General features: G+C 35.2%; 2 protein-coding genes across 6 annotated transcripts in view; one reads left to right on the top strand and one right to left on the bottom strand.

Annotated features, from left to right (window-relative positions):
* LOC127848209 (uncharacterized) overlaps window positions 1-17,923 on the top strand; it is a 56,516-nt gene extending 38,593 nt beyond the window's left edge. For 3 of the 5 annotated variants that reach the window (XM_052380524.1, XM_052380523.1, XM_052380526.1), the window contains exons 10-25: window positions 844-1,164; window positions 1,351-1,429; window positions 1,622-2,533; window positions 2,935-3,367; window positions 5,054-5,124; window positions 5,251-5,487; window positions 6,025-6,246; window positions 7,520-7,624; window positions 7,879-8,067; window positions 8,536-8,721; window positions 9,792-9,986; window positions 10,486-10,640; window positions 10,973-11,144; window positions 11,440-11,579; window positions 11,920-12,097; window positions 12,372-17,923. In XM_052380524.1, coding sequence (XP_052236484.1) covers window positions 844-1,164; window positions 1,351-1,429; window positions 1,622-2,533; window positions 2,935-3,074 — 1,452 coding nt within the window. In that variant the 3' untranslated portion in view covers window positions 3,075-3,367; window positions 5,054-5,124; window positions 5,251-5,487; ... (8 more) ...; window positions 11,920-12,097; window positions 12,372-17,923. The remainder of the gene's footprint in view (window positions 1-843; window positions 1,165-1,350; window positions 1,430-1,621; window positions 2,534-2,934; window positions 3,368-5,053; window positions 5,125-5,250; window positions 5,488-6,024; window positions 6,247-7,519; window positions 7,625-7,878; window positions 8,068-8,535; window positions 8,722-9,791; window positions 9,987-10,485; window positions 10,641-10,972; window positions 11,145-11,439; window positions 11,580-11,919; window positions 12,098-12,371) is intronic. The other 2 variants (XM_052380527.1, XM_052380528.1) reach the window with 2 other exon arrangements.
* A 353-nt stretch (window positions 17,924-18,276) lies between these two features.
* On the bottom strand, window positions 18,277-24,760 carry LOC127848210 (uncharacterized). Its single transcript, XM_052380529.1, has 9 exons — window positions 24,299-24,760; window positions 23,893-24,069; window positions 23,281-23,397; window positions 22,597-22,758; window positions 21,922-22,044; window positions 21,600-21,647; window positions 20,901-21,125; window positions 19,608-19,695; window positions 18,277-19,254 (listed from the first exon to the last, which is right to left on the bottom strand). The coding sequence occupies exons 1-9, from the start codon at window positions 24,366-24,368 to the stop codon at window positions 18,561-18,563; spliced, it is 1,704 nt and encodes a 567-aa protein (XP_052236489.1). The 5' UTR covers window positions 24,369-24,760; the 3' UTR covers window positions 18,277-18,560.
* Window positions 24,761-24,851: the final 91 nt, after the last annotated feature.

Genomic DNA, 24,851 nt, shown 5'->3' with positions numbered 1-24,851 from the left:
TACTATTTACAACGACAAAGTTTACGCCAGTAGCAACTCTTTAACTGGTATTTGGTTTAGAACCCAATATTGTGTAAACATGTTGTATGAAAAATTTGCACTGAATAGTGGGTATGTCCCCATAGTGTACACCTTGTGTGTACATTAATATTTGTTTACTGTACATTAGACAAGTATGTGCAAATTAATAAAACTTGTATCATTTATTTTCAAGTACTACTTCTTGAATAATTCAAATTCTTTTGTGTATTCATTAATGGTGTATATGTTTAAAAAATATCAGTAAGATCGTATGTACTCTCTTTAATTATTCCCCGCAATGTGCGGGGGGATATTGTTTTGGCGTTGTCCGTCCATCCGTCGGCCCGTCCGTCTTTCCGTCCGTCCGTCCGTCCGGCACTTTTGTGTCCGGAGCCATATCTTGGAAGTGCTTTGGCGGATTTCATTGAAACTTGGTATGAGTATGTATATGGATAGGAGGATGATGCACACCAAATGGCATTGTACACCATCTGATAATAACGGAGTTATGGCCCTTTGTATCTTTAAAAAATGCTTTTTTAAGTGTCAAATATAACACTTTTGTGTCTAGAAGCATATTGGCGGGGGATATCAATTCAACGAATTTGCTTGTTGGCAATGTTTTGGATGTTGGATTCCTATTTTATAGTTTTAACTTGGATTGGCGCTGCTATTTAGAGTACTGCCATATTAAATACTCCTTGCTGCTTATGCACACTTTTAACCACGTATGCTGGACATAAGTTTTACTTATTTTGAAAATCTGTCAATATCGAACCGGCAGTTTCTGTATTGATCGATCAAATCGTCCTGTTTGTTTAGTTGTTTGATGAGATGAAGATCAAGCTACAGAGCATAAAGGTTCGACGACCAGAGGCTTTGGCTATTGTCCTTGACAGAAAATCGTCGAGAATCGTCATTGTAGGAGAAGTCAAAGAAGTGGATCCGCTCTCAAGGGACATTGCAAAACTTATAACCGAACTGGAGAATGAGTTGGAAAAAAATAACAAAACAGCAACAAGAACATTAACGTTGAAGAACTTCGAATACATATTGTTAAAGGCATCAAATATAAGCGGACGCCTTCAGACGGCAAATGTTGATATAACGATGGATGGAGTGACCAAACAATTTACGTTTTCGGTTTGTTAGTTCGTTACATAAATGCAATAATGTGTTCCGCATGCTGCATGTATGTGAGTACATATTTTGTTCAGGCAGAAAACTCGATTTATCTGATTAATGTAAGTTTTTCTGCCAATATGATTTTACGTATTTATTAGTATTGGTTCTGTTTTATATACTAGTTCATTAATATAATTTTTACAGGGGCGGTTCCAAGATGTTGCAAATGCAGTGAGTATTGTGCAAGATACATTGACCAACTTTGTGCGAACTGACGTTTCAGGTACTTTCCAGCGGTATCACTTTACTCGTGTCGTTTCATCTCGATTTAAATGATATTCGAAGGATCTTGACTTTTATGGTTTAAACCATGTCCTTTACACTGTACTGCATTAACAGCTATATCTTCCGATGTGTAATGTATAGAATTGTTGTTTTTTAAATACAGGTTAAATGTATTGCAGTTTACTTTTAGGTTACACACAGTTGTCAGTCGATTTGCTGTTCAAAAATCAGACGAGGCATCTAATAAAGAAAGCCCTTTTCACTAAAAAGTTGATTGGCGTTTGGGATTTCGAGAAACGTACCAAGCTTTACATGTATAGTAGCAATGAAAATGATCTGCAAAAATGCGTGCACATTCTACGCGAAACCTTGCTTGAGTCGAATAAGCGGTTGTCTAACGATGAAGCTTCTGTATTAAACAGCTCTAAGGGTACCGAGTTTCTTCATCGCTTAGAGACAAAACACGAAGGACTAGTAAAGATTGCGATAAATGGACCAAATCTTCGAATCGCGTCGGTAGCTGGAGTAAATGAAGACATAATCAAAGAGCTTGAATCATTTGTAACTGCTAATTCGGAAGCGTGTGTAATAATTGAAATCGAACCAGGTAAATTTCAATTTATGTACACGCATAAGAAAGATGAACTTCGACGTTTCGAAGAGCAGTATCAACGACTGAACGTCGTTTGTACGTGTATCGACGAACCAATTAAGAAAGGATTTATGTTTCAAGGTCCCCAATTAGCTGTGAAGTCTGTGATAACGAAAATACAAACTCTTATTGATAATATTGTACTTAAAAATATTCCGGTTAGTTCTCCGGGGTTCGATGACTTCATCGGGCGAAAGTCTGGAAAACGAGCCCTGAAGGAAATTGAAGATAAAAGACAGTGTGTATTAAGGTATGGACTTAATAATGCGGAAAACGAAAAACAACATATTGGTGATGATTTAGCAAATGGCCATAGATATTCCATTGGATCTTGCAAATTGACGGTTATCGTGCAAGATATTACGGGGATAAAGGCAGATGCGATTATAAACCCATGTACCGGTGATCTGTCAAACACGTTAGGCCTCGGAGCATTGTTAGTTAAAAAAGGTTTGTAGAAATTAAATTTACAATTTTATTGAAATCAATAATTGTGTTGGCACATCAATATTTGTTTTGGCACACCTGAGTATTTTGCAAATGAGTGAAACGGTTTATGATGGTGGATATCAATTAAACAATTGCCGTTAAGTGTAAACTTAAACAGCATGCATGCATTTTTAAACAATGTCATCAAATTGGTATATTAGTCCTAGACGTTATGACAGTCATCTGCCAACAGCTTTATAGAAAACACTTTCTCTAGTCAAGAATGTATAACAATCGCAACATGATATGATGAAGTGTCAAAACATGCACCATCTATTGTTTCTAAAAGCTGCTTACTTCGAGAACACATATGACTCGGTACTCTTTGTTAGTTATTGTCGAGTAAAAATTATCACTTACAGGTGGGCTAAGAATTCAACAGGAACTCGACGCACAGACAAGAGAAAATCAAGGTAATGATTGGAGGTGTTTATGTGACACAGGCTGGAAATCTTCCATGCAAAGCTATTATACACGTTGTTGTACCTACCTGGTCAGATAAATCTTCAAACGAAAAGCGGTTACTCGGCAGTACCATATTCAATGCCATTGAACATGCTGATAAAATGGGATTCAGGCAAATAGTTACTCCGCCTATAGGGACAGGTATTCCAGGCTTTCCTCCGGAAATGGTCGCCGAAACGATGCTCGACACATTAGCTAACTATTTCCAAAGTGGACAGAAACATGTCACTGAGAATATCATCATCTGCGATATTAAAGAAGAAAGCATTGATGCCTTCTTAAGCACTTTAGAATCAGGCGATGAAGTTCGTTTGCGGGAACGCCGACAAGGTTTCTTTTTTTTATTAGTGTGTATACACTAACAGTGAATAAGTGTAATTTAATACAAGCTGTTCTTTTCTATTTTTCTTAGCACAACGTGCTGATGGTAAACTTTTTGTTGTCACCTTTTGTCCGTCGTTTACCTCGAGCACACTTTAGAGGCCACATCTGCATTGAAGTTTGTAACAACATTTATCAATTGGCACATGACATCTGGGCAGTGATCGAAAGTGGATCGCGTGGGATCATTTTGAAGAAAACGTCTATGAACACTATACGTTACAGTTTATGCCCAATAATCACTAAAATTGCTAAGAACATTTATTCTTATGATATATCAGCCGAGTTGGAAAAGGTAACGGTCCGTTAACAAAATGGTCGCCAGAGGCGCCATTCGCTATTTTACGTATATTGCGATTAAAACAAAACAACTAATTGACATTCTAGAAGTCACATTTATTACTCAATCTTCATAAAACTTATTCAGAACAGTTTTACCAATTAATAATCGAATAAGTTCGAAACGGCGTCACACGTGGTTTAAATGTCGGTCTCAATGTCAAATTTAAGAAAACGCTTATGGACACTCTAGATGTCACATTCATGACCCAATCGTTTTGAAATTTTAGTAAATTATTTGTATCAATGATATCCCGAATGTGTTTGAAACCAGTTCATGTTGGCTCAAAGAATGTCACTAAGTCGAATTTTAGGAACAGCTTGGGAAAATTTAAGACGCCATATTTCTTGCCCAATATTGATTAAACTTGATCAGAACATTTGTCGTAATGAAAAAAACTTAACACTTAAGAAGTCACATTTATAGTATAATCTTCATAAAACTTGGTCAGAATCAATTCGAAAAGAATACTCAGTGCCTACTTATAATAAACTTTTTTGAGAACATATTGTCCAACTTATATCTCTGCCCAGATTGAAACTAACACTATATATGTATCAATAATTTCCGTATCGTTAAGAAACCTGTTTTGCTCAATGATACATCGGCAAAATTCGAAACTGGATAAAATAAGCTCAGCAACAATTAATGTCTCTTTGCCAAATTTAAAAAAAGGCTGGTGACAACTTGAAGCTGCATCTATTGGCACAAGCATCATACGACCTGGATAGAATAAATGTCCTAATGATGTCTCATACGAGACACAAACTCGATCACTATGTCAACGTTATACAGTCTGAAGGCCATATTGATTGCCACAATTGTATGAAACTTGGTCAGAAAATTAGTCATGATGATAACTTATCTGAGTTTGGATCATGAGGGTTAAAAAGTAGGGCGATACATAAAACGAAAGAAAATGCTTGCAAACAGTCTATATATCACATGTATTGCACAGTCGTCATCAATCTCTGTCGATGCGTTTGTCCCAATTAAATTGCATTCTACTTCGAAACTTGGTGACATAGAATCAATTTTATGTGAAATATAACAAACATTAATGAAACAACATTTCTTGCCCAATTACAATTCAACTTTCTCATCAAATGTGTCGTTATTGTGTTATTGCCAAATTCAAATAACTGATGAAATACTTCATTTATTTTTGTCTCAGGTGGGCGACTTTGTGTCGTGTTTAAAACATCTTTAACTTATGATTTATTTGGTCATGTAATAAATAAAAGTTGCTTATGTGAGTTCATGTCAACAGTTCATGTAATATTAACCTTTTTCAGAAGAACAACCGAGGTCAGGTTCATTCGAATCAAAGGTGTATCTTGTAAAAGGAACACTGGCGAGTACAAAGGTAATATCCGACAACAACAAATATGTTTGTTCACCCAAATTTATTATCAATGTCAAGATTGCATTCAGATGTAAATACAAATATTAAAACCTCATTACAAATCGACATAACCGATATTTATTTCAGGCCGATGTACTCGTTAACTCTACTAATCAGGATCTTGATCTGCGACTTGGAACTATATCAAAACAACTTGTAGCCGCGGCAGGTGAAGAGTTGATCGAAGAATGCAGACAACGTTACCCAAATGGTATTTCGTTAGGAAAAGTTGCAGTCACTTCAGCAGGACAACTGAAAACGAGTCAAAGAATTTTCCACGGCATTTTGCCGTCGTGGGACTTGGGAAAAGGTCATTCTGACATTGTAAGTTGATGTTTTGATTAATGTAATGATTGTCTCAATTAAGAGGAGAATGAACTTCAATAGTTCTATGTCACTGTCGTTGATTTATCTTGTGCTTGATTCCCCGACAGATTAAATAGCTGCTAGACGCGACAATCTCGTCAGTTGTTTACTTCCAGTTAAAAAATTGCCATTATAAAGTTGCATCCTTAGTATTTGCAAAAGATAGACTGAGCAATACTTTTATATTGTTCGACATTGTATTTCGGATCATGGACCATTACCTATTTTGTTCATGTTTTGACCAATATTTGTTTTATCTTACATATGTAATATGATGTTCTGTACTCTTGGCTTTCGCTATTTATTCAATATTCGTATTTGTTAGATGTATTGACAAATTAATATATATAGTGAAAATAATGAATGTGCTAATAACATCTTGACTTGACATTGATTGGCATAGGTGCATTTTTGCCTTCAACATTTTAACATCTGATCGTAACGTCAGTAAATGCCATCCTGGAGGACATGTTAATTCGGGTTGTTTTTATTCAGGTGCTGTTTCAATTTGTATCGAAGTGTCTCCAGAAGGCAGCCGACAATAAGTTTCGTTCTATTTCATTCCCGGCGCTTGGAACTGGTGCGCTCGGTTACCCAAGCAACCAAGTTGCAGACATAATGTTTGATGCCGTGGAACGATTTTTCAAGGACACTCCGAAAAACAGCCTTGAGTCAATTTATTTCGTTCTATGGTCAGGAGACGCTGTTGCCATTAGTGTACGTTTTTTTAATAATATACATATATTTATTTTATGCTTTCAGGTGGTTTATAGAGAAATGTCAGTGAATTTAAACTGATAATTTCACTGTTTCAAACAGTGAAAATATCAGTGAAAAGTATCGATAATTTTCACTGTTTACTGTGAAGTGACGTCATTTTGTTTACGAAATGACGTCATTATTCCAGCGAAATTCTTTAGTTAAACTCTTTAACAATGTATATAAAATGTGAAAAAAGCATAAAATAAAAAGGAAAATGTGTTGGATGCGGAGGAATATCGATTTCAAATCACTCGTGATCATAAAAAAATATATTTTCACTCGTGGCTGCGCCACTCGTGATAATATCATTTTCTATGAATCACTCGTGAATTAAAATCGATAATCCACCGTATCAAACAAATATCCTCTATATTATTATTCTCCCTCCTCCCCGTGTACGAAGTTAAGGGGGAACATTCTATCACCTTGGGCGTATATCTGCCTGTCAATCTGTAGACACTTGTCCGTTGGCGTTCTCCAACATGATTAAATGTACAACATTTAAACTTGCAGGGATTGCTTCTTATCATATGAAGTTGTTAATGTGATATTTGTATCGTCTTAAATCCAGCCGCGTCTTAAGGTAATTGTCGCTATTGTGACTATTGTTTTGTAAACCTTTTGATGCAGTAATTTCTTAAATAAACAAGTTTGGTGATTTCCGATCATTGATTTGACGTTGAACAATTGTCGTAGATATACTTAGTCGTATATTCGTTTATATTATGTTTGTCATTTTCGTATTTACCTTTGGCTTCAGTATAAATGATTCACGTACATTGACCTATCGATCTCCAATGTCACAGTAAATGTGAAAGTTTCATTATCGTGAATAATGTGTTCGCTACTCGTTTTGAAAAGAACCTAAAACAATCATCAAATGACACACATTTGTTGAAAGGTTTAAGTCGCACTATGAGATTAAACGCAAGTAATCCATGTATGTTAGGACCATTTACTCAACTTACAATAATACAGTTTTGAACAGCATTCTCACACAATAGTCATAGTTTTTCGAGGTAAGAACATTTCAATCTCTTTTCCTGCTTGAACATTCATGCTGGTATGTAATTATTTAATGATTGGCCCATCTAAATGTCTATTTACCTGTGTTAGACAAGTAATATTGACATATATGGCTTTAAATTATTCATATTTTTTTCGTAAAATTAAAAGCTATGAAAATAGTATGCATAAGTTATGCTTGTAGGTATGTGTTACATTTTAGGCATTCGAAGAAGTTGAAAAAAGCAAGAAGACGAATATGAAAGAAGAAGGATTAAACCTAGCCAGTATATACCTAATGTTGTTGAGGAGTATGCCGTTGCTGAAGGTACACACACGTATCTGTTGTGTTTATCAAAGGGTCTATGGGATTGAAAATGTGTACTGTCGGGCAATTTCTTAAAATACACACTTTGACAACATATCGTTTCTTTTGTTGCTGAATGCCTTCTTGTTATATTGTGGACGAATATAAATACCACTGTTTTGCAGACAAGGGGTTTAAGCAAAGTAAATATTGTCAGTAACATACTGTCAACTTAGCATACTAACGCATATTTCTTACACTTGTATATTCTGTAGAAAAGGGTGAATTCACAACAACTATTGGACATGTTAGTTTAAAAATTGTCCAGGAAGACATAGTTAAGCAAACTACAGGCGGAATCGTTAACAGCACTTTGGATGAACTTGACCTTTCTAAAGGACTCGTATCAAAAGCAATCCTTGATGCAGCCGGACCAGGCATACAGCATGAATGCTGGCAAGATTGTAAGCTCATATTACTAATATATGATTTAACTATATCCATACACTTGGTTACATGCAGTCTCCATTCTTACTTTTCCGCATATACGCCATTTAATTTGCCCTATCCATCAAAAGCATTAACAGTATATGCATATAAAACGGTCAGTTAGGAGCGATCTTTTCATGGACTACAATTCGTCAAGCTAAGAAAAATTCTATACATGTTTTTTTTTTTCTTTTCAAGAACGATATTAATTCGAAATGTACTTTGTGTCCTCCGTTTCTTAAAACATTATAACATTTAATTTCGAACTGCTTTCTAACTTTTTAAATAATGGAACACGTACGTTTTGTTTTGAACACGCCGTTAGCTTGATTTACTGCAGTAAATGCCTGTTCAATCTTTCGAAGGAATGTGTTTGTGAATAAACACCGAGGTCACTTTTGCTGGATTGTTCAACTGTTAACCATATTATATTATTATTATAGCAAATAAAAAGCGTATACAAACTGAAGGCATTGTGGTGACGGGCCCGGGGAAACTGATGTGTCAGAAAATAATTCATCTTAAGGCTAGAAGTTCTGCTAGCGGATGGAGTGAAGCACTTTTAAAAGGTCTTCGCGAAGTCGACAATCTTGGACTGAACTCCGTCGCTCTTCCTGCACTCGGAACTGGTTTGTCGGTTTTTGACAAATTAAATATTTATGCCCCCCCTTTGCTCATGTCGGTCTGTCGGTCGGTCTGTCGGTCCGTCCACCAGGTGGTTGTCAGACGATAACTCAAGAACGCTTGGGCCTAGGATCATGAAACTTCATAGGTACATTGATCATGACTCGCAGATGACCCCTATTGATTTTAAGGTCACTAGGTCAAAGGTCAAGGTCACATTGACCCGAAATAGTTAAATGGTTTTTGAATGATAACTCAAGAACGCATACGCCTAGGATCATGAAACTTCATGGGTAGATTGATCATGACTTGCAGATGACCCCTATTGATTTTGAGGTCACTAGGTCAAAGGTCAAGGTCACGGTGACCCGAAATAGTAAAATGGTTTCCGGATGATAACTCAAGAATGCTTTCGCCTAGGATCATGAAACTTCATGGGTAGATTGATCATAACTCGCAGATGACCCCTATTGATATTGAGGTCACTAGGTCAAAGGTCAAGGCCATGGTGACCCGAAATAGTAAAATGGTTTTCGGATGATAACTCGAGAACGCATACGCCTAGGATCATGAAACTTCATAGGTAGATTGATCATGACTTGCAGATGACCCCTATTGATTTTGAGGTCACAAGGTCAAAGGTCAAGGTCACGGTGACCCGAAATAGTAAAGTGATTTTCGGATGATAACTCAAAAACGCTTTTGCCTAGGATCATGACACTTCATAGGTACATTGATCGTGACTCGCAGATGACCCTTATTGATTTTCAGGTCACTAGGTCAAAGGTCAAGGTCACAGTGACAAAATCGTATTTACACAATGGCTGCCACTACAACGGACAGCCCATATGGGGGGGGCATGCATGTTTTACAAACAGCCCTTGTTTATTATTAACAACATTTTATTATTTTTTAATTTACACGTGTGTAATTCATCGTTCTATGTACAAACAATTATGCAAAGAAAGCGGCCTAGTATTCGAATACCGTGTAAAAGGAAACTTGGTACAGTTAAAATATAATTATTGATGAGCATATATTTTGGTCGGCAATAAAATATTTTGTGACCTATTAGGAGGTAAAGGCTTAAGCCCAGATACCATGGCAAAAACGATGTATCAGGCTGTAAAGCAGTACGTGGAGGACAACAAAGGGAAAGGGTCGCTAACATCCGTAAGAATTGTGCTATTCAACTCCGATCTGGTGGATAAGTTTACATCAACCATCAAGAACTTGTCGGGTCGAACGCGCCAATCAAGAACGTCCTTCTGTAAGAGCGTCCTTAAATGGAAAAATCTTGATGTTTGATATGTACATCGCACATGTCATTCGCCACCTTCCAGTCCAGACAGACTAACTAGCCTATTCTATGGACGGAATTTGTATTGTATAAGATCACTGCTCAGTCTATCAAGCTCTCATCATTTTATCAATCTAATCGAATGTTTTATTGCGGTTAACGATTTTAAATCAATAAGCTGCTTCTGGAGGGCGTAATACAAATTATTTGATTTATCTTTCATTTAAATATCTTTATAAAGGTTTAAATAAATGTATTTACATTTGTTTAATTTTCACTTATTTGTATTAATATTTTTCATGTTTTATGTTTTTGTATATCGATCTATATATAGTTTTTGAAATAGTTTAACAGTATATCTTTTTCTCAGTCTCTGATGAGAAACAAATGCCCATAATGTCTAAAACATAACATTATGAAATGGAATTAATGTTTTTATTGCATTTTACAATCTATATTTAACTTAAAGTTAAGAAGCAAGATACGAGGCAAACAGTCACAATCTACATATATGCCTATTCCGAACATACTGCACAACAAGCTGCGGCAGACGTTTTGGATCTGTATGATTCTCAAAAAGTTGGAATCCCAAAGACACATATGAAAATTATTTCTGAGAAACATGTAAGACCATTTTGCATATGTTAGCTTGTATTGGTATAGTTGCAATTGAAGTGGAACAAGCGAACGTTATTAATATCCAATCAGTCACTCTTACCTTGATTGCGTTGTGTTTGAAAATAGTTTTCTTATTTTTAACGGGGTATGACTTAAAATCTTACTATGTAGAGATATCTTGAAGATCAGCGCAATGTTCGCATTATATTATGACTAAAAATGGTATATTTTATAAAAAGCAAGTTATCGTAAAAATAGCGTTTGTATATAAATGGAATACACAACTGCACGGTTTTTATATCTTGTCAATTACGATTTGTTATCTGATTTCATTTTAGTTGACAGATTTGAAACAGAGAGCCGATAAGCTGGGCGTCACGCTCGTTGATAAGCCTGATGGTATTGTGATTCAAGGACTAAAATGTAACATTCAAGAGATGAAGGATATTGTTGATAGATGTCGTGAAAGTATTAATCGCACGATACAAACACAAGCAGACAGGAAATCAAGTTAGTTGCAATATTTTCTGAATGGCATATCATATATTTTGCGTAAACTTTGTGTGTTGCTCAAACGAACTTTCAATGAGTGGTCAAAGTGTACTAATAATGCAATTTCTGCAAGCTCTGAACAGGTTTATCTTAGTAAAATACTTATGTGCAAAGTATACGGTAATTGTAGATTTTACAAATATATTTAAATTGTTGCATGCAAAAACATGTAAATACCATTTAATTTCTTTAATAATTGTAATCGGTTGCACATTAAAAGAAATTTCCTTAAAGATTAAATGGATACTTTAAGTTCCTCTTCCTCCAAGTTGGAAAATGACGATGGGTGACACAACGAAAGTTGTTCAGCTAAACCCTTCAGACCAAGAGTATACGATATTGGCGAAGAGATTTTGTTCCGAAACTCTCGTTCCGATACAAAACATAGTTTCGGTAAGTCATCGTTGCATATATAGCGTAGTATACTTGTGGCGATACAGATGTAGGAGTATATCGTGTTTCAAAGTCAGGTATACCTTATTATTAAGTGAAGATTATTATATAAGGTTTTGGTTAAATGTTACAATGACTAGATGCCTGATTGTTATTGGTTATTTTGATACATATATGACCCCGCTGTATATTAGAATTGTCTATATATTCACGTCCATTTTACATTCCTTATTCCTTATGAATTGTGGCGTTGCTTTTTATTAATTAAAAGCCTTATTTACTTGTAATTTGAGTTAAACTTTGAGTTTCATGTATTACATGTAAAGTGTTTATATATCAGATTGAACGAATTCAAAACCCAACATTATATATGCAATACTATGGAAAAAAGAAGGAAATGGAGACTGCCAACATAGGATCGCACAATCCTATCGAGAGACGATTGTGGCTTGGCACACGATCAGCCGATGTTACTCAGAATATTTACCAGAAAGGTTTCGATCGCAAGTTAAAGAGTGGTAAGATTCCATATCGTTATATATCACTGGAAAATGGGTGCGTTTTTTAGTAATATTTGCATTGCGAATTAGTGTCTTTTTTAATACTATGGCCTTAATTTGATGTCGTGCTCAAGTAAATACAGAAGGTTGATATTGGAACATGCGTTATCTATCTGATAATTGATAATGTATTTGTGTTGACATTCTTATGACACTGAACGCATTGTACATGTGTTTTAATCATTCGTTTAAGCGTTCTATAGTATTAATGTATTTTTTGTTCGCTTCACAGGAACAACACTAGGTTCCGGAGTTATGTTTGCAGTCGATGCAAGAACAGCATTAGGCTATTGTCAAGCAGATGCTACTGGCTCCAGGCGCATGTACTACGTGGACGTACTGACAGGGGATAGCTGTGCTGGAAGTGGCTTTATTACAAAGCCACCGTCTCGAAATGATCCTAAGAATCCTATGCGGCGCTTTGATTCGACAACTGATAACATGTCTGCACCGGGCCTCTTTATTATTTACCACGATGCCCAAGCTTACCCTTCGTTTTTGATAACGTTTCGTTAACGTTTTGAGTTCACTTGGAATCCGGTATCAACTTTCTCACGTATTAAGACAAATGTTTATGTATTGTTTTTGTGATCTTCTATATATTGATTTACGAATATGGCGCCATACGAGACTGTTCATACTTTTCATAGTGCGTTTATGTAGATTATGTAAATTGTTGCGTGTGACAATGGATCACAATGGTCCTGTCCTTAATAATATGCTTTTTAATGTTTTTGTTTAAGTATATATGGTTGGCAGCCATAATCCTGATAAATGTCTGTGATTACATATGTTAAATATACAAGTCAGTTTGTTATGCACGATTACCAACACAACTCTATTGTTCGTTGATTACAGACTTGCACACGTTCACAATAAGTTGTTTACTGTAAAATATATTACTTTATTATCTTTACCAAAAATTGCATTGTATTTCGATTTGTTATGCTTTTTGACTGTTTGTGTGAGCTTGTGTAAATATGTTTAACAGTACACATGTTGTTGTGTTTTCTTTTTTCGGTTATATACTCTCTATGTGCTGTGCTTGTCAGTGCTAGTATTTTGCAGATTTTAAATTGTTTCGATCATTTACATAGATGTGTTTATATTTGTTGAGTTATCATGTTCATGCTATTTGAAATATTGTAAATACTGCACCAAGAAGTAAATGATTGATGCATTAAAACTGCAATTTGAATGTACTAATGTAAATAAACATTCATTTTAGTTAAATTTATTGTAAAAATGGAACACGTTTTCTGGGGTGTACGTTAATGTTGTTTCTAAGAACATTATGTAATGTCCTCTTTATTATTTATTATGCCCCCTTCGAAGAAGAGGGGGTATATTGCTTTGCACATGTCGGTCGGTCTGTCGGTCCGTCCACCAGGTGGTTTCCGGATGATAACTCAAGAACGCTTGGACCTAGGATCATGAAACTTGATAGGTACATTGATCATGACTCGCAGATGACCCCTCTTGATTTTGAGGTCAAAGGTAAAGGTCACGGTGACCCGAAATAGTAAAATGGTTTCCGGATGATAACTAAAGAACGCTTAGGCCTAGGATCATGAAACTTGATAGGTAGATTAATCATGACTCGCAGATGACCCCTATTGATTTTCAGGTCACTAGGTCAAAGGTCAAGGTCAAGGTGACCCGAAATAGTAAAATGGTTTCCGGATGATAACTCAAGAACGCTTAGGCCTAGAATCATGAAACTTGATAGGTAGATTGATCATGACTCGCAGATGACCCCTATTGATTTTTAGGTCACTAGGTACAAAGGTCAAGGTCACAGTGCCCTGAAATAGTAAAATGGTTTCCGGATGATAACTCAAGAACGCTTATGCCTAGGACCACGAAACTTCATAGGTACATTGCTAATGACTTGCAGATGACCCCTATCGATTTTCAGGTCACTAGGTCAAAGGTCAAGGTCACGGTGACCCGAAATAGTCAAATGGTTTCCAGATGATAACTCAAGAACGTTTATGCCTAGGATCATGAAACTTGACAGGTAGATTGATCATCACTCGCAGTTGACCCCTATTGATTTTCAGGTCACTATATCAAAGGTCAAGGTCACGGTGACCTGAAATAGTAAAATGGTTTCCGGATGATAACTCAAGAACGCTTAGCCCTAGGATCATGAAACTTGATAGGTAGATTGATCATGACTCGCAGATGACCCCTATTGATTTTCAGGTCACAAGGTCAAAGGTCAAGGTCACAGTGACCCAAAATAGTAAAATGGTTTCCGGATGATAACTCAAGAACGCTTATGCCTAGGATCACGAAACTTCATAGGTACATTGCTAATGACTTGCAGATGACCCCTATCGATTTTCAGGTCACTAGGTCAAAGGTCAAGGTCACGGTGACCCGAAATAGTAAAATGTTTTCCGCATGATAACTCAAGAACGCTTATGCCTAGGATCATGAAACTTGATAGGTAGATTGATCATGACTCGCAGTTGACCCCTATTGATTTTCAGGTCACTACTGTGAAACCATTATTAATCGTCAGGCATTAATTTTCATAAATTTCGTCAGTCGACCGATCGGCGAATTTAAGACCCTAACGAACACTCATGCTCTATGTTTGAACAAAAACAAACACTAAGTTGAACAATATTTTAAAACTTTACCGCAGACATGAGGCATTAAATTCCAACATAATCCATGCACACATTCACTGCTGTTTCGTAATCAAGATTAATCCGGTTTTGACAGAAAGGGATGTAGATTACACAAGGTACTTAACTGGCACGTTACACTTCTTTAAAACTGCGCGTGCAGTACAGCTGTATCGAATACGTTGACTTCGTTTATGAAGAATGGTAATGAATTAGCGCTAATTGTTTATAACTTTATTACCCAATAGTTGCATTGTGTTTTTCAGGGGTGTTGCATATTAGCCATCACGCAGCGAATGCCGATGAAAGACAATAAACCAAATGAAAAGATTACGATGTGTGATTAACATGCGTGTTTATCACAAATTAATAAAGAATATTTTAATTGTTGTTCGTTGTTTGATTGTTTGCGTTTAACCACACTTATAACTATTTTATATGTATCAATTTATTTATTTTTAAATTATTGACATTTTTTATTTATATACCGGTAGTTTACTTTTTAAGAACAAACACACACATAGAGTTTATAATTTTAATGTTGATATCAGAATAAAAAAGCACTTTTTTCAATTATAATAATAGAATAAGACTAATTGGCAATTGGCTTCGTTGTTACAAACACTCGTTAACGGTTATTCGATCACACTTGTACGCTAATCATAACAATGAACGTGTGAATGGCATACATTAAGAGGGTCCATTACTGTCCCTTGATAACAAAAGACTAGTTAATTGGCATGTGACAAACAGGCCCCACCTCCTGCAGTGATTCTTAAGTGTGTTCCCGCATATGTATTACACACAAATCGGATATTGACTGACGCATTTTTTTTAAAATTCAAAATCAGAAATCGGCGAATTTAAGTGCTGACGAAATCGTCATTTTTATAAAAATGACGAAATGTTGTGCTGTCGAAAATAAATGGTTTCACAGTATATCAAAGGTCAAGGTCACGGTGACCTGAAATTGTAAAATGGTTTCCGGATGATAACTCAAGAACGCTAATGGCTACGATCATGAAACTTCATAGGTACATTGATCATGACTTGCAGATGACCCCTATTGATTTTGAGGTCAATAGGTCAAAGGTCAAGGTCATGGTGACCTGAAATAGTAAAATGGTTTCCGGATGATAACTCAAGAACGCTTATGCCTATGGTCATGAAACTTCATAGGTACATTGATCATGACTCGCAGATGCCCCCTATTGATTTTGAGGTCACTAGGTCAAAGGTCAAGTTCACGGTGACCCGAAATAGTAAAATGGTTTCCGGATGATTACTGAAAAACGCTTATTCCTAGGATCATGAAACTTGATAGGTAGATTGATCATGACTCGCAGTTGACCCCTATTGATTTTCAGGTCACTTGGTCAAAGGTCAAGGTCATGGTGACCCGAAATAGTAAAATGGTTTCCGGATGATAACTCAAGAATGCTTATGGCTAGGATCATGAAACTTCATAGGTACATTGATCATGACTGGCAGATGACCCATATTGATTTTCAGGTCACTAGGTCAAAGGTAAAGGTCACAGCGACAAAAACATATTCACACAATGGCTATCACTTCAACGGAGAGCCCATATGGGGGGCATGCATGTTTTACAAACAGCCCTTGTTTAGTTTTAGCTAATCAAAGAACAATATGCTTATGACAAACATGTGTGATTACCTATTGTTCGTTGTGCTGTGTGAGTCGTCCTTCGTCAACATAAATATTGTGAACATTCTAGGGGTATTCCCGAGTTGTGTTTCCGTAAAATAAGCCATCGGCATCGCAGAATCATAAACAATTAAAAGCTCGTGGAGCGAAGTTATTTGAGCTTTGTCAAGCAATTGAAATAAATCTTGAAAATATAATCACCATACAGTGCCTAAGACATAATACCGAGTTCAAAAATGGTCTCGATCAATTAATATGGCTATAGCAAAAACGTTTTTACTAAACATTTTAATCCGTCAGCATAAACCTTGGCCATAAACGTTTGTTATTAGGTTTAATGGAATGATTAGATCATTGAAAACAAACATGAATGCAAGGGCCCCATCAGGTTGTCTGAAGTAAAGCCTTTAGAACACTACCTGCTTAGAACAGTTTTGGTCCTTCCTTACTCAGGTGAGCGCATAAGAACATTTTGCCTTCTCGTATTGTATGGCCTTTCCAATACATAATCAGGAAATTTAAAATATTCAAAATACTTATACATGTTTATGAAATAATTAGACTCTTTCATCAGAAGTTTAACACCTCGCTCTTTGTTTCATATAATTTATGTCCATGTTTGTGAAAAAGACCAATATTTATAATTCCTTCCGATCACAAGTACCTCATAATGTTTAACCTTTATATTCGTTTGCTGTCGACATCAGTTTAACATGAATATGTTGACCTACTGATGTGTGTGATAGCTACTTTGCAAATAGTGCCTTTGCTAAAGTTCTCTTAGCCTGACTGTCATTGTGTGTAATTTGTAGCTGCTTTCTTATCGGATTTAATTGTTGTTCAATACTATGAAATTCATTCGTATGTTCAGAGCGACAATTTACTTTCTTAAAAAAATATTTATTAGATCATTTTATGTTAATGGTCTTTTTGTTGATGTATTAATGTTTTTTATTGAAGTTACAATTTTACAATTTCAGTATTTTTATATCAATATATTTCAATTGTTTCAATAGCATTGTAATTGTAATTCATTTAAACGTTTGTGTTCTTTTTCAGGTACTGTTTTAAATTTTCCTTACTATTCTTTTAAAGTGTATACTAATCGCCAAATGGTATTTGAAGTCTTGAGCAATGGTAGCCTTTGTAAAGTTATTCATTTTTTGGATTTGTTTTCATTTTCGGCGTTCAAACATTGTTGAGAAAAAAACACTTATTCTTCCGATGCAGTTATCAGTTGATTGGTATTGTCATTAAATGATTACCGATCATAAACCAGCAAATGTGAATTCCTTTCTTTACATTTGGAAAATGGCTCTTGTAACGTTATTTAATCAGAATACAGTAAAGACAGGGCGTTAACTGTACTTTACTCTTCTTGTTACGACTTCGATTTCTTGTATGTTTACCTCTTATTAATTTCCAGCATTATACCACGTATGCTATATATGATTTGAATAAAGATTCTTCTTTTAAATGTGTTTATCAAGATGTGCATAATTACTTTAAATTAAGAGAATGTTAATTAAATTGTCGGAAACTCCATTCTATTAACCATTCCGAAATAATTATGTTAAGCCTGGGAAAACAGTTATTTTGTACGCATGGTCCTTCATTAACGGTAAAAGACCGTCGTTAAGAAGTAACAAAGCAGTATTTATATGCGGACGTTTTGGTATTCAACAGCTGAGTGCATTTATTACAACAAAAACCAAGTGTCTCGTAAATTGTGTCGTTATATTGCTTTGTTCAGACGACCTTCGTATACAACATCAAGCTACAGCATACACAAACTTTACGAAAACACACCAATCATTTAAAATTGCAAAATCATCGAAACAAATAGCCGTTTAATTGTCACACAAAAAATCACATATAATAAGTAACGCATGGTCTATACTTGAGTTTTCAAACACAAGTGTAATATTCGTTTTTAAAAACATAATAATTCAATTATAGTATATGCGTCCATATTTATTATGATCACTGTATATTGCCGAAAACATATGAAAATAAGGCATTGCTGAATTTAAAGGCTCATTTATACATAAGGTATTTATGGACGCATTTTGCGAATGTCAGGTTATGTTTGAGCTTTACACTAAAACCATTGATTATGCGCACGAATATTCTTCATAAATCTCACCATCGCTATCTTCTTGTAATGTTATCTCAAACTGTTCGTTGTCCGTTATCACTGGTATGGCTTGTTCTACAACGGGCTCTGCGTCACAGGCAATGTCCTGATATAGACCGGTGTCGTTATAATAACAGTCGGGGTCGGAGCCGTCAGATGTGCTTGTCGGATCGTTCTCCTTAGACTCTTCGTTCATGTAGTGAGCCGGTCCATCAAAATCAGATTCATCGGAGGAGAAGTCGTCCACAAATGATTCTTCATCAGAATCAAATCTTGGTTCAACATTAATTGCGATATTGTGATTCGATCGCTTTGGCTCCAGATACGCGTTATCAGAGTAATCACTCTTAACCTCAACTTGATCTCCGTTCATCTTCTTCGGCAGTGCGTACACTTGTATGTCTTCAACAGCCGACAAGTGATGAAAACACGGCTTGTGAGCTACCTTATCCTGTCCCTGGAAATGCGACGTATGTGGGTCTCTTACATAGACATTATGGTCGTTATCTCCTGGCAGTTCATCATACAAGTCTGCCGTGTGCATTGAGCCTATAACGTAAGCGGCATTTGTGTGTCCTCTTTTTGTGTTGTTTATACAGACATTGCTAGTAGAACCAACGCCATTCTTATATTCAACTGACACGGCGTCTTGCTTTCTTGCTGCCGTTTTACTGAAATTTAACAACAGCTTTTATTACGTATAATGCGATATACTTTCACAAAAGCGTGATTTTGCATTAACAATAGTCGTACGCCGATCTTTATATATGTTTAATGATGATGAAACTCCATATATATGGGAGGTGTTCTGCGAACCATCCGCTAGTATCTTATTTCAGGCATGTGACCAATACATATTGAAATATGTTTAAAATATGTTGATATATGTTTACTGGTGATTTGTATAGTTCTACATTATATTAAGTTGTGTGTGCATTTAATTCCTGATTTTATGTTAACAGTAATGCATGCCTCAAAACAACATTCAACCGTTTTTGATAACACAATTATGTCTTATTCATACCGCCTGTAAACGAATATGCCCACAGCAAGTACACAACCAATACAAATTACACCAAAGCCAGCTGCTAACGCAATCGTCACTTCATTATCTGAAACAAAAGTTGGATTAATTATTTGCTACACAATAAATTCGTCAACAGCTAATTAGTCCCCTACCGGTTTCACCGGAGGGGACGTATGGTTTGCACTCCGTCTGTCAGTCTGTCTGTCCGTCACACTTTTCTGGATCCTGCGATAACTTTAAAAGTTCTTAATATTTTTTCATGAAACTTGAAACATGGATAGATGGCAATATGGACATTATGCACATCATTTCATTTTGTTCCTACGTCAAAAATTCTGGTTGCTATGGCAATAAAAAGACTAGAAATACTGCTGAAAATGGTGGTTTTCTGGATCCTGCGATAACTTTAAAAGTTCTTTATATTTTTTTATGAAATTTGGAACATGGATAGATGACAATATGGACATTATGCACGTCATTTCATTTTGTTCATACATAAAAAATGTTGGTTGCTATGGCAACAAATTAAAAAATATTCTGACAATGGTGGAATTTCTGATAATGGTGGAGCCGGTAGGAGACTTTTATTGCTTGGCAATAGTCTTGTTTTATATATTAACATTTATTTGTCTTAAGTTATCAACTCTACCTCGTATTTCTCAAAAATTCCAAGCTAATATGCTATTTTATGTTTAATTATTTAACAGTATACGGATCTGGATTTTGCCGACTTAAGTTTAAAAGTATCCGCATATATCGTTTAAAAATTGATGTTTTTTCTTATGCAATCATATTCCTAACTACAGGGAATAAAACGTGCACTATTTTGTGTAAAACAAGTTGAACCGCTAAATAATGGATTCCCTAATGCTATGCTAGGAAAAGGACTGTTAAATCAAGTATATTCATCAGCTTAAGTTGTGTGGATTTTCAAAACAATACTTATTCGTGGACACGGTAAATGACGGATATCTGATTTTGCAGAGGAATTTACGTCGGTCATTTTCCAATGCGTTTATTTAAATTCGTGAATCGGTTAACACAAGAAATCTACAAAAACTAATACATAACGAATAATGATCATTTTGCAGTATTTCATACTAGTTAAAATATAATTACATTTGTAGGATCGTATTTACAAAGGTATTAGAAAAAACCATCCCAATGTAAAAATGTGAAAAAAAATATGTAAAAATCTGACTTTGACTGGCAACGACAAACAACTGGTAACAATGTTCTTGTCATGACTTTAAAATAACGGATTGCTTTATAAGCTTATCGATGTCTTACATTGTTTTCCATCGTTCTGCCGTGTCGTTTCAAGCTGATGTGAAGCAAACGGATCTGTAGAATTATCAACTGTGGCTGTATTTGCTGGTGTAACAGTATCAGTGACCGGCTGTACTGTATCGTTCATAATTACGCTTACTGTGGAATGCATAGTTGACATCGTCGCTATCGTCGTCGAAGATGCTGCAGTTGAGGAGGATGTAGAAACTTGCACGACCGGATTTCCTGTTAACGCAATGAGGGAAGTTGATTAAACACATGACTATTAATAACTATAGAAATACAGTACTAAATAAAAATGTATTGAATTGAACATACTTTTTTAATGCATCAGTCCTCGTTTTTAATACTTATAACTTAAGCGGAAAGCAGATTCAATATATATACGCTCTATAAACAGAAACAAAATATACGAAAACCAAAAGGGAATTTAAGTTTTGTATAATTCATGCCAACTTTCCAAGGTTATGTTGTAGATGTGTTCACATGTATACATGTTGTTATTGTTACATCGGTCATTTTGCAAACAAAATATTATTTCACGTTGATTCATAAGGTTAGCTTATACACAAAACTAAAACTTTTTCAAATATTTGTTTCGATTTAAAATTACCAACATTTAAAATAGCATATCTGTCATTTCCAATTATTAAAATGTTGATATGTATTGGTAGCTGCATATATAAGCATAAAACGCACCTTTAAAACAGGTACTGGCGAAGTCGAACGTGTAAAGAGGATGTGTATCTATAGCAACAATACATATACATAGTTCATTTTGTAACACAATCAAGAACATTGTTTTGCAAAATAAAAATTCATAAAGTTCAACCTGCGATTAGTAACCCCACACATGATTACTTGTACATCATGATCTGTAATTTCCCTCAATCGTTTAATATACTTTAACACATATTGGAATAATTATTGTATTAAATTGTTGTAAAATCTGGATAATTGTGACATATTTCTATGACTTGATACATTACAGTACCTTGTGAGTACAATGTACACAATTTACCAAATATGCAAAGTACTATAAAGGAGCTTTTGCAGTCTTCAAATTCTGGCTGACGGAATTTGTCCAGAGAACCACTGATTGTACCACAAGAATGCAATTGATCCATCGGGAAGTTCGGTCCGTCTAAAAATGATATATCTCAAAACAACATTGTATACGAAGATTTACACAAATGCTACGCGCAGTTTATATTAAATACTTACAGCTTGTAAAAACATGCATCTTACTGTGCTGATGTAATGTGTTGTGTTTAAAACTCATGTCTACCGAACACGGTCGTATGCATTTTAAAAGGGTATCAGCTGTAATGACAGTAAATGATGTGTAGTTCTCTGAAAACGGTTGTGTGTGTAAGACGCAGTTTGCGAATGGGAAACTGCAGCTTTAATAAAAACTTGGTGTATAAACACGATGCATTACTGAGTCATCAAATGTTATTTGATATATAGATATATTGCAAATTATAATTACAAAAAGTAATCATAGCTGATCCAGTTTAACTGCGGTATTGAATTAACTGTGTAAGATCTGCATTACACATGTTTGCATACAACTATATACGTTTCAGTGGACAAGGGCTTAACAAACTTTAATGCAGAATTGTACCAAAATATTTACTTGATCAGCGTTTATAAGCCTTAACTTTATATCAATTTGTTGTTTAATTTGACATACCAATGCTGCTCCAGTTCGGCCCATCCTTTTCCATTGTCCAGTAAGCACCAGGTGGTGCTTGAATAGTGATAAGGTCTTCTATTGTCACGTTAACTGCACATTTGGTGGCCTCATACCATGGACCAGTGTAGACATGGTAATTTTGTACTGTACACGGACCATCTAAAGATAAAATGACAAGAAACATGCAATAGTTGGAGTCACAGAAAAATCGCAACGAAACAGGCAAAAAGGTATGTCAATACACATATTGTTCAGTTCCTGCGTCATAATTCGTCAGTTTAGTGTGGAATTAAAGCGTAATAATAATAATTATAATGTTTTCAGTAGAGAACCATGTTCCCATCTTTCCTAACCATCAACATTTTGTTATTTAAAATATTGTCAAACATTTAACATACACTCCAAATCGTGTATATACGAAATAAAAATTAAGGTCTTATGTGCTTGGTATCCATGATTACCCCATCCGGTAATTCTGACGTCAAGCAGAAATCAGCAGCCATAAAACTAATATCATATTAAATTTTTCATTTGAGTAAGCCGAAACAAAAGAAGAGTTTCATCGAATTTCCCAAAACAAATTGTTTTTTTCTGAATTGTACACAGAAACAAAAACTAATTTACTATTTAAAACCAATCTAACGCCCTAAACCCCACATACCTGCAAACATTATGGATTACCTTTATTTGGGTGACAACAAATGTAGTGTTTGCTCTGATCACAATCAGCGAACTGAACGCCTCCTGACGGAACTAGGTAATCATTTATATGCAGATATCCGCATCGTTCAATTTCACCTAAGAATAAGATAATTTGTCATTATAGAACACAAGTTTTGACATTTGAAATAAAGGGCATATTAAATATTGGCTTCATATACGCTCAAAATATTATTAACACGAGAGTGTGCTTATATTCATAGAATTGTGTTTATAAACATGTACAAGTAAGGAAGATAAAAAGACATTGACAATTTTGCCCAAATATATTTTAGGGGTTTCTCTTATCAAAACGCAAATAAGTACTAGTAAAATAACGCGGTTAAAGCAATATCCTATTGGCAATGTATGATGGTGCATGCAAACGTCATGACACATTCTTTGTATTTGAATTTTTCAAAACGAACGAAATTATTATCTTGTGGTACACATAAAAATATAATGTGTTCGAAACAATAATAATTATGCCTACATAGTTCATAGTAAGTTTAAAACTCTAAATAGTAAGTGACGTTCCTTTTCTAAAATTAGTGAGTTGTACTTTAATGTTATTACACAAAGATTGACGTTTACCTTGGTTGTTGTTTAATGTATAATCTCCAGTCCATCCCTGAATACCATTCTTCAGCTCGAATGAAGGTAATGGTCCTTCTGTATGTCTAGGCGCACGTAACGGAAGACCGTTATTAGCCAAACATTTTTTCATCGCTTCCGGCCATGGAGATAGGTGCCTTGAGCATAATATAACTTCTGAAACGATGATATAGATTGCGTTTAAAATATAATAATTATATTCCATGTAAAAATTCCTTCGATCCGTCTCGTGCAAATAAAGACAATTATTAATTCATATTGATTACATTTGACTACTCTTAAATTATACATTTTTCTTTATTTTTTATCAAATGTAGAAATATTGTTTACAATACTAAATTAATATTATCATCAATCCGCATACGCTGTTAGAAATCATACATACGTCCTAGCACGTGGTCGCTCATCAGTATCGTGTCGATTATTACCATAGCCAACACGGGTTTCGGCCTCATGGTTGAAATACGTCATATACGTTAACGTCAAATGTTAACCTCCGAGTCATATACAACATCAACGTTACAGCAGAAGCATTTTATGGTATAAATTAATTAATCACCAGAGTTTCGCTGCTAATCCAGTTTTGTTAACGTGGCAATCAATCCATGTATATTTAAAGACAACAAACACAATACATTTCGTGTAATTGTGCTTTTAAACATTACTTATTTGAAAAACAAAACGTAAAAAGGAGACCTTTTGGCTTCTCAAACATACTTAAGTCTAAAACAAGAAATGAATCGCTGTACATATCGCAAAATTGAAACTCTAAATTATCCATTAAGTTGACGGTATTGATAAGACCTAAACATAGCCCGTTCAATACAAGGGACTCTAAATCAATCCTGTCAAGATAAGGGACGATGGGTATTGAACATTCCTTCGTTCATATATCATCCTTTATTTGCTTAGTGAGCAATCTCGCTTATTGAGTAACC

Source organism: Dreissena polymorpha, chromosome 10 (genome assembly GCF_020536995.1).
Source record: "Dreissena polymorpha isolate Duluth1 chromosome 10, UMN_Dpol_1.0, whole genome shotgun sequence".
NCBI lineage: Eukaryota > Metazoa > Mollusca > Bivalvia > Myida > Dreissenidae > Dreissena > Dreissena polymorpha.
This window is presented reverse-complemented; position numbering and strand designations above follow the sequence as displayed.

Coding starts and splice junctions, on each gene's coding strand:
- LOC127848210 (XM_052380529.1), bottom strand. CDS start 24,368: ATGAGGCCGAAACCCGTGTTGGCTATGGTAATAATCGACACGATACTG. Junction 21,648..21,921: donor TATAGTACTTTGCATATTTG/GTAAATTGTGTA, acceptor TTGTTGCTATAG/ATACACATCCTCTTTACACG. Junction 19,255..19,607: donor GGCATATTCGTTTACAGGCG/GTATGAATAAGA, acceptor GTTAAATTTCAG/TAAAACGGCAGCAAGAAAGC.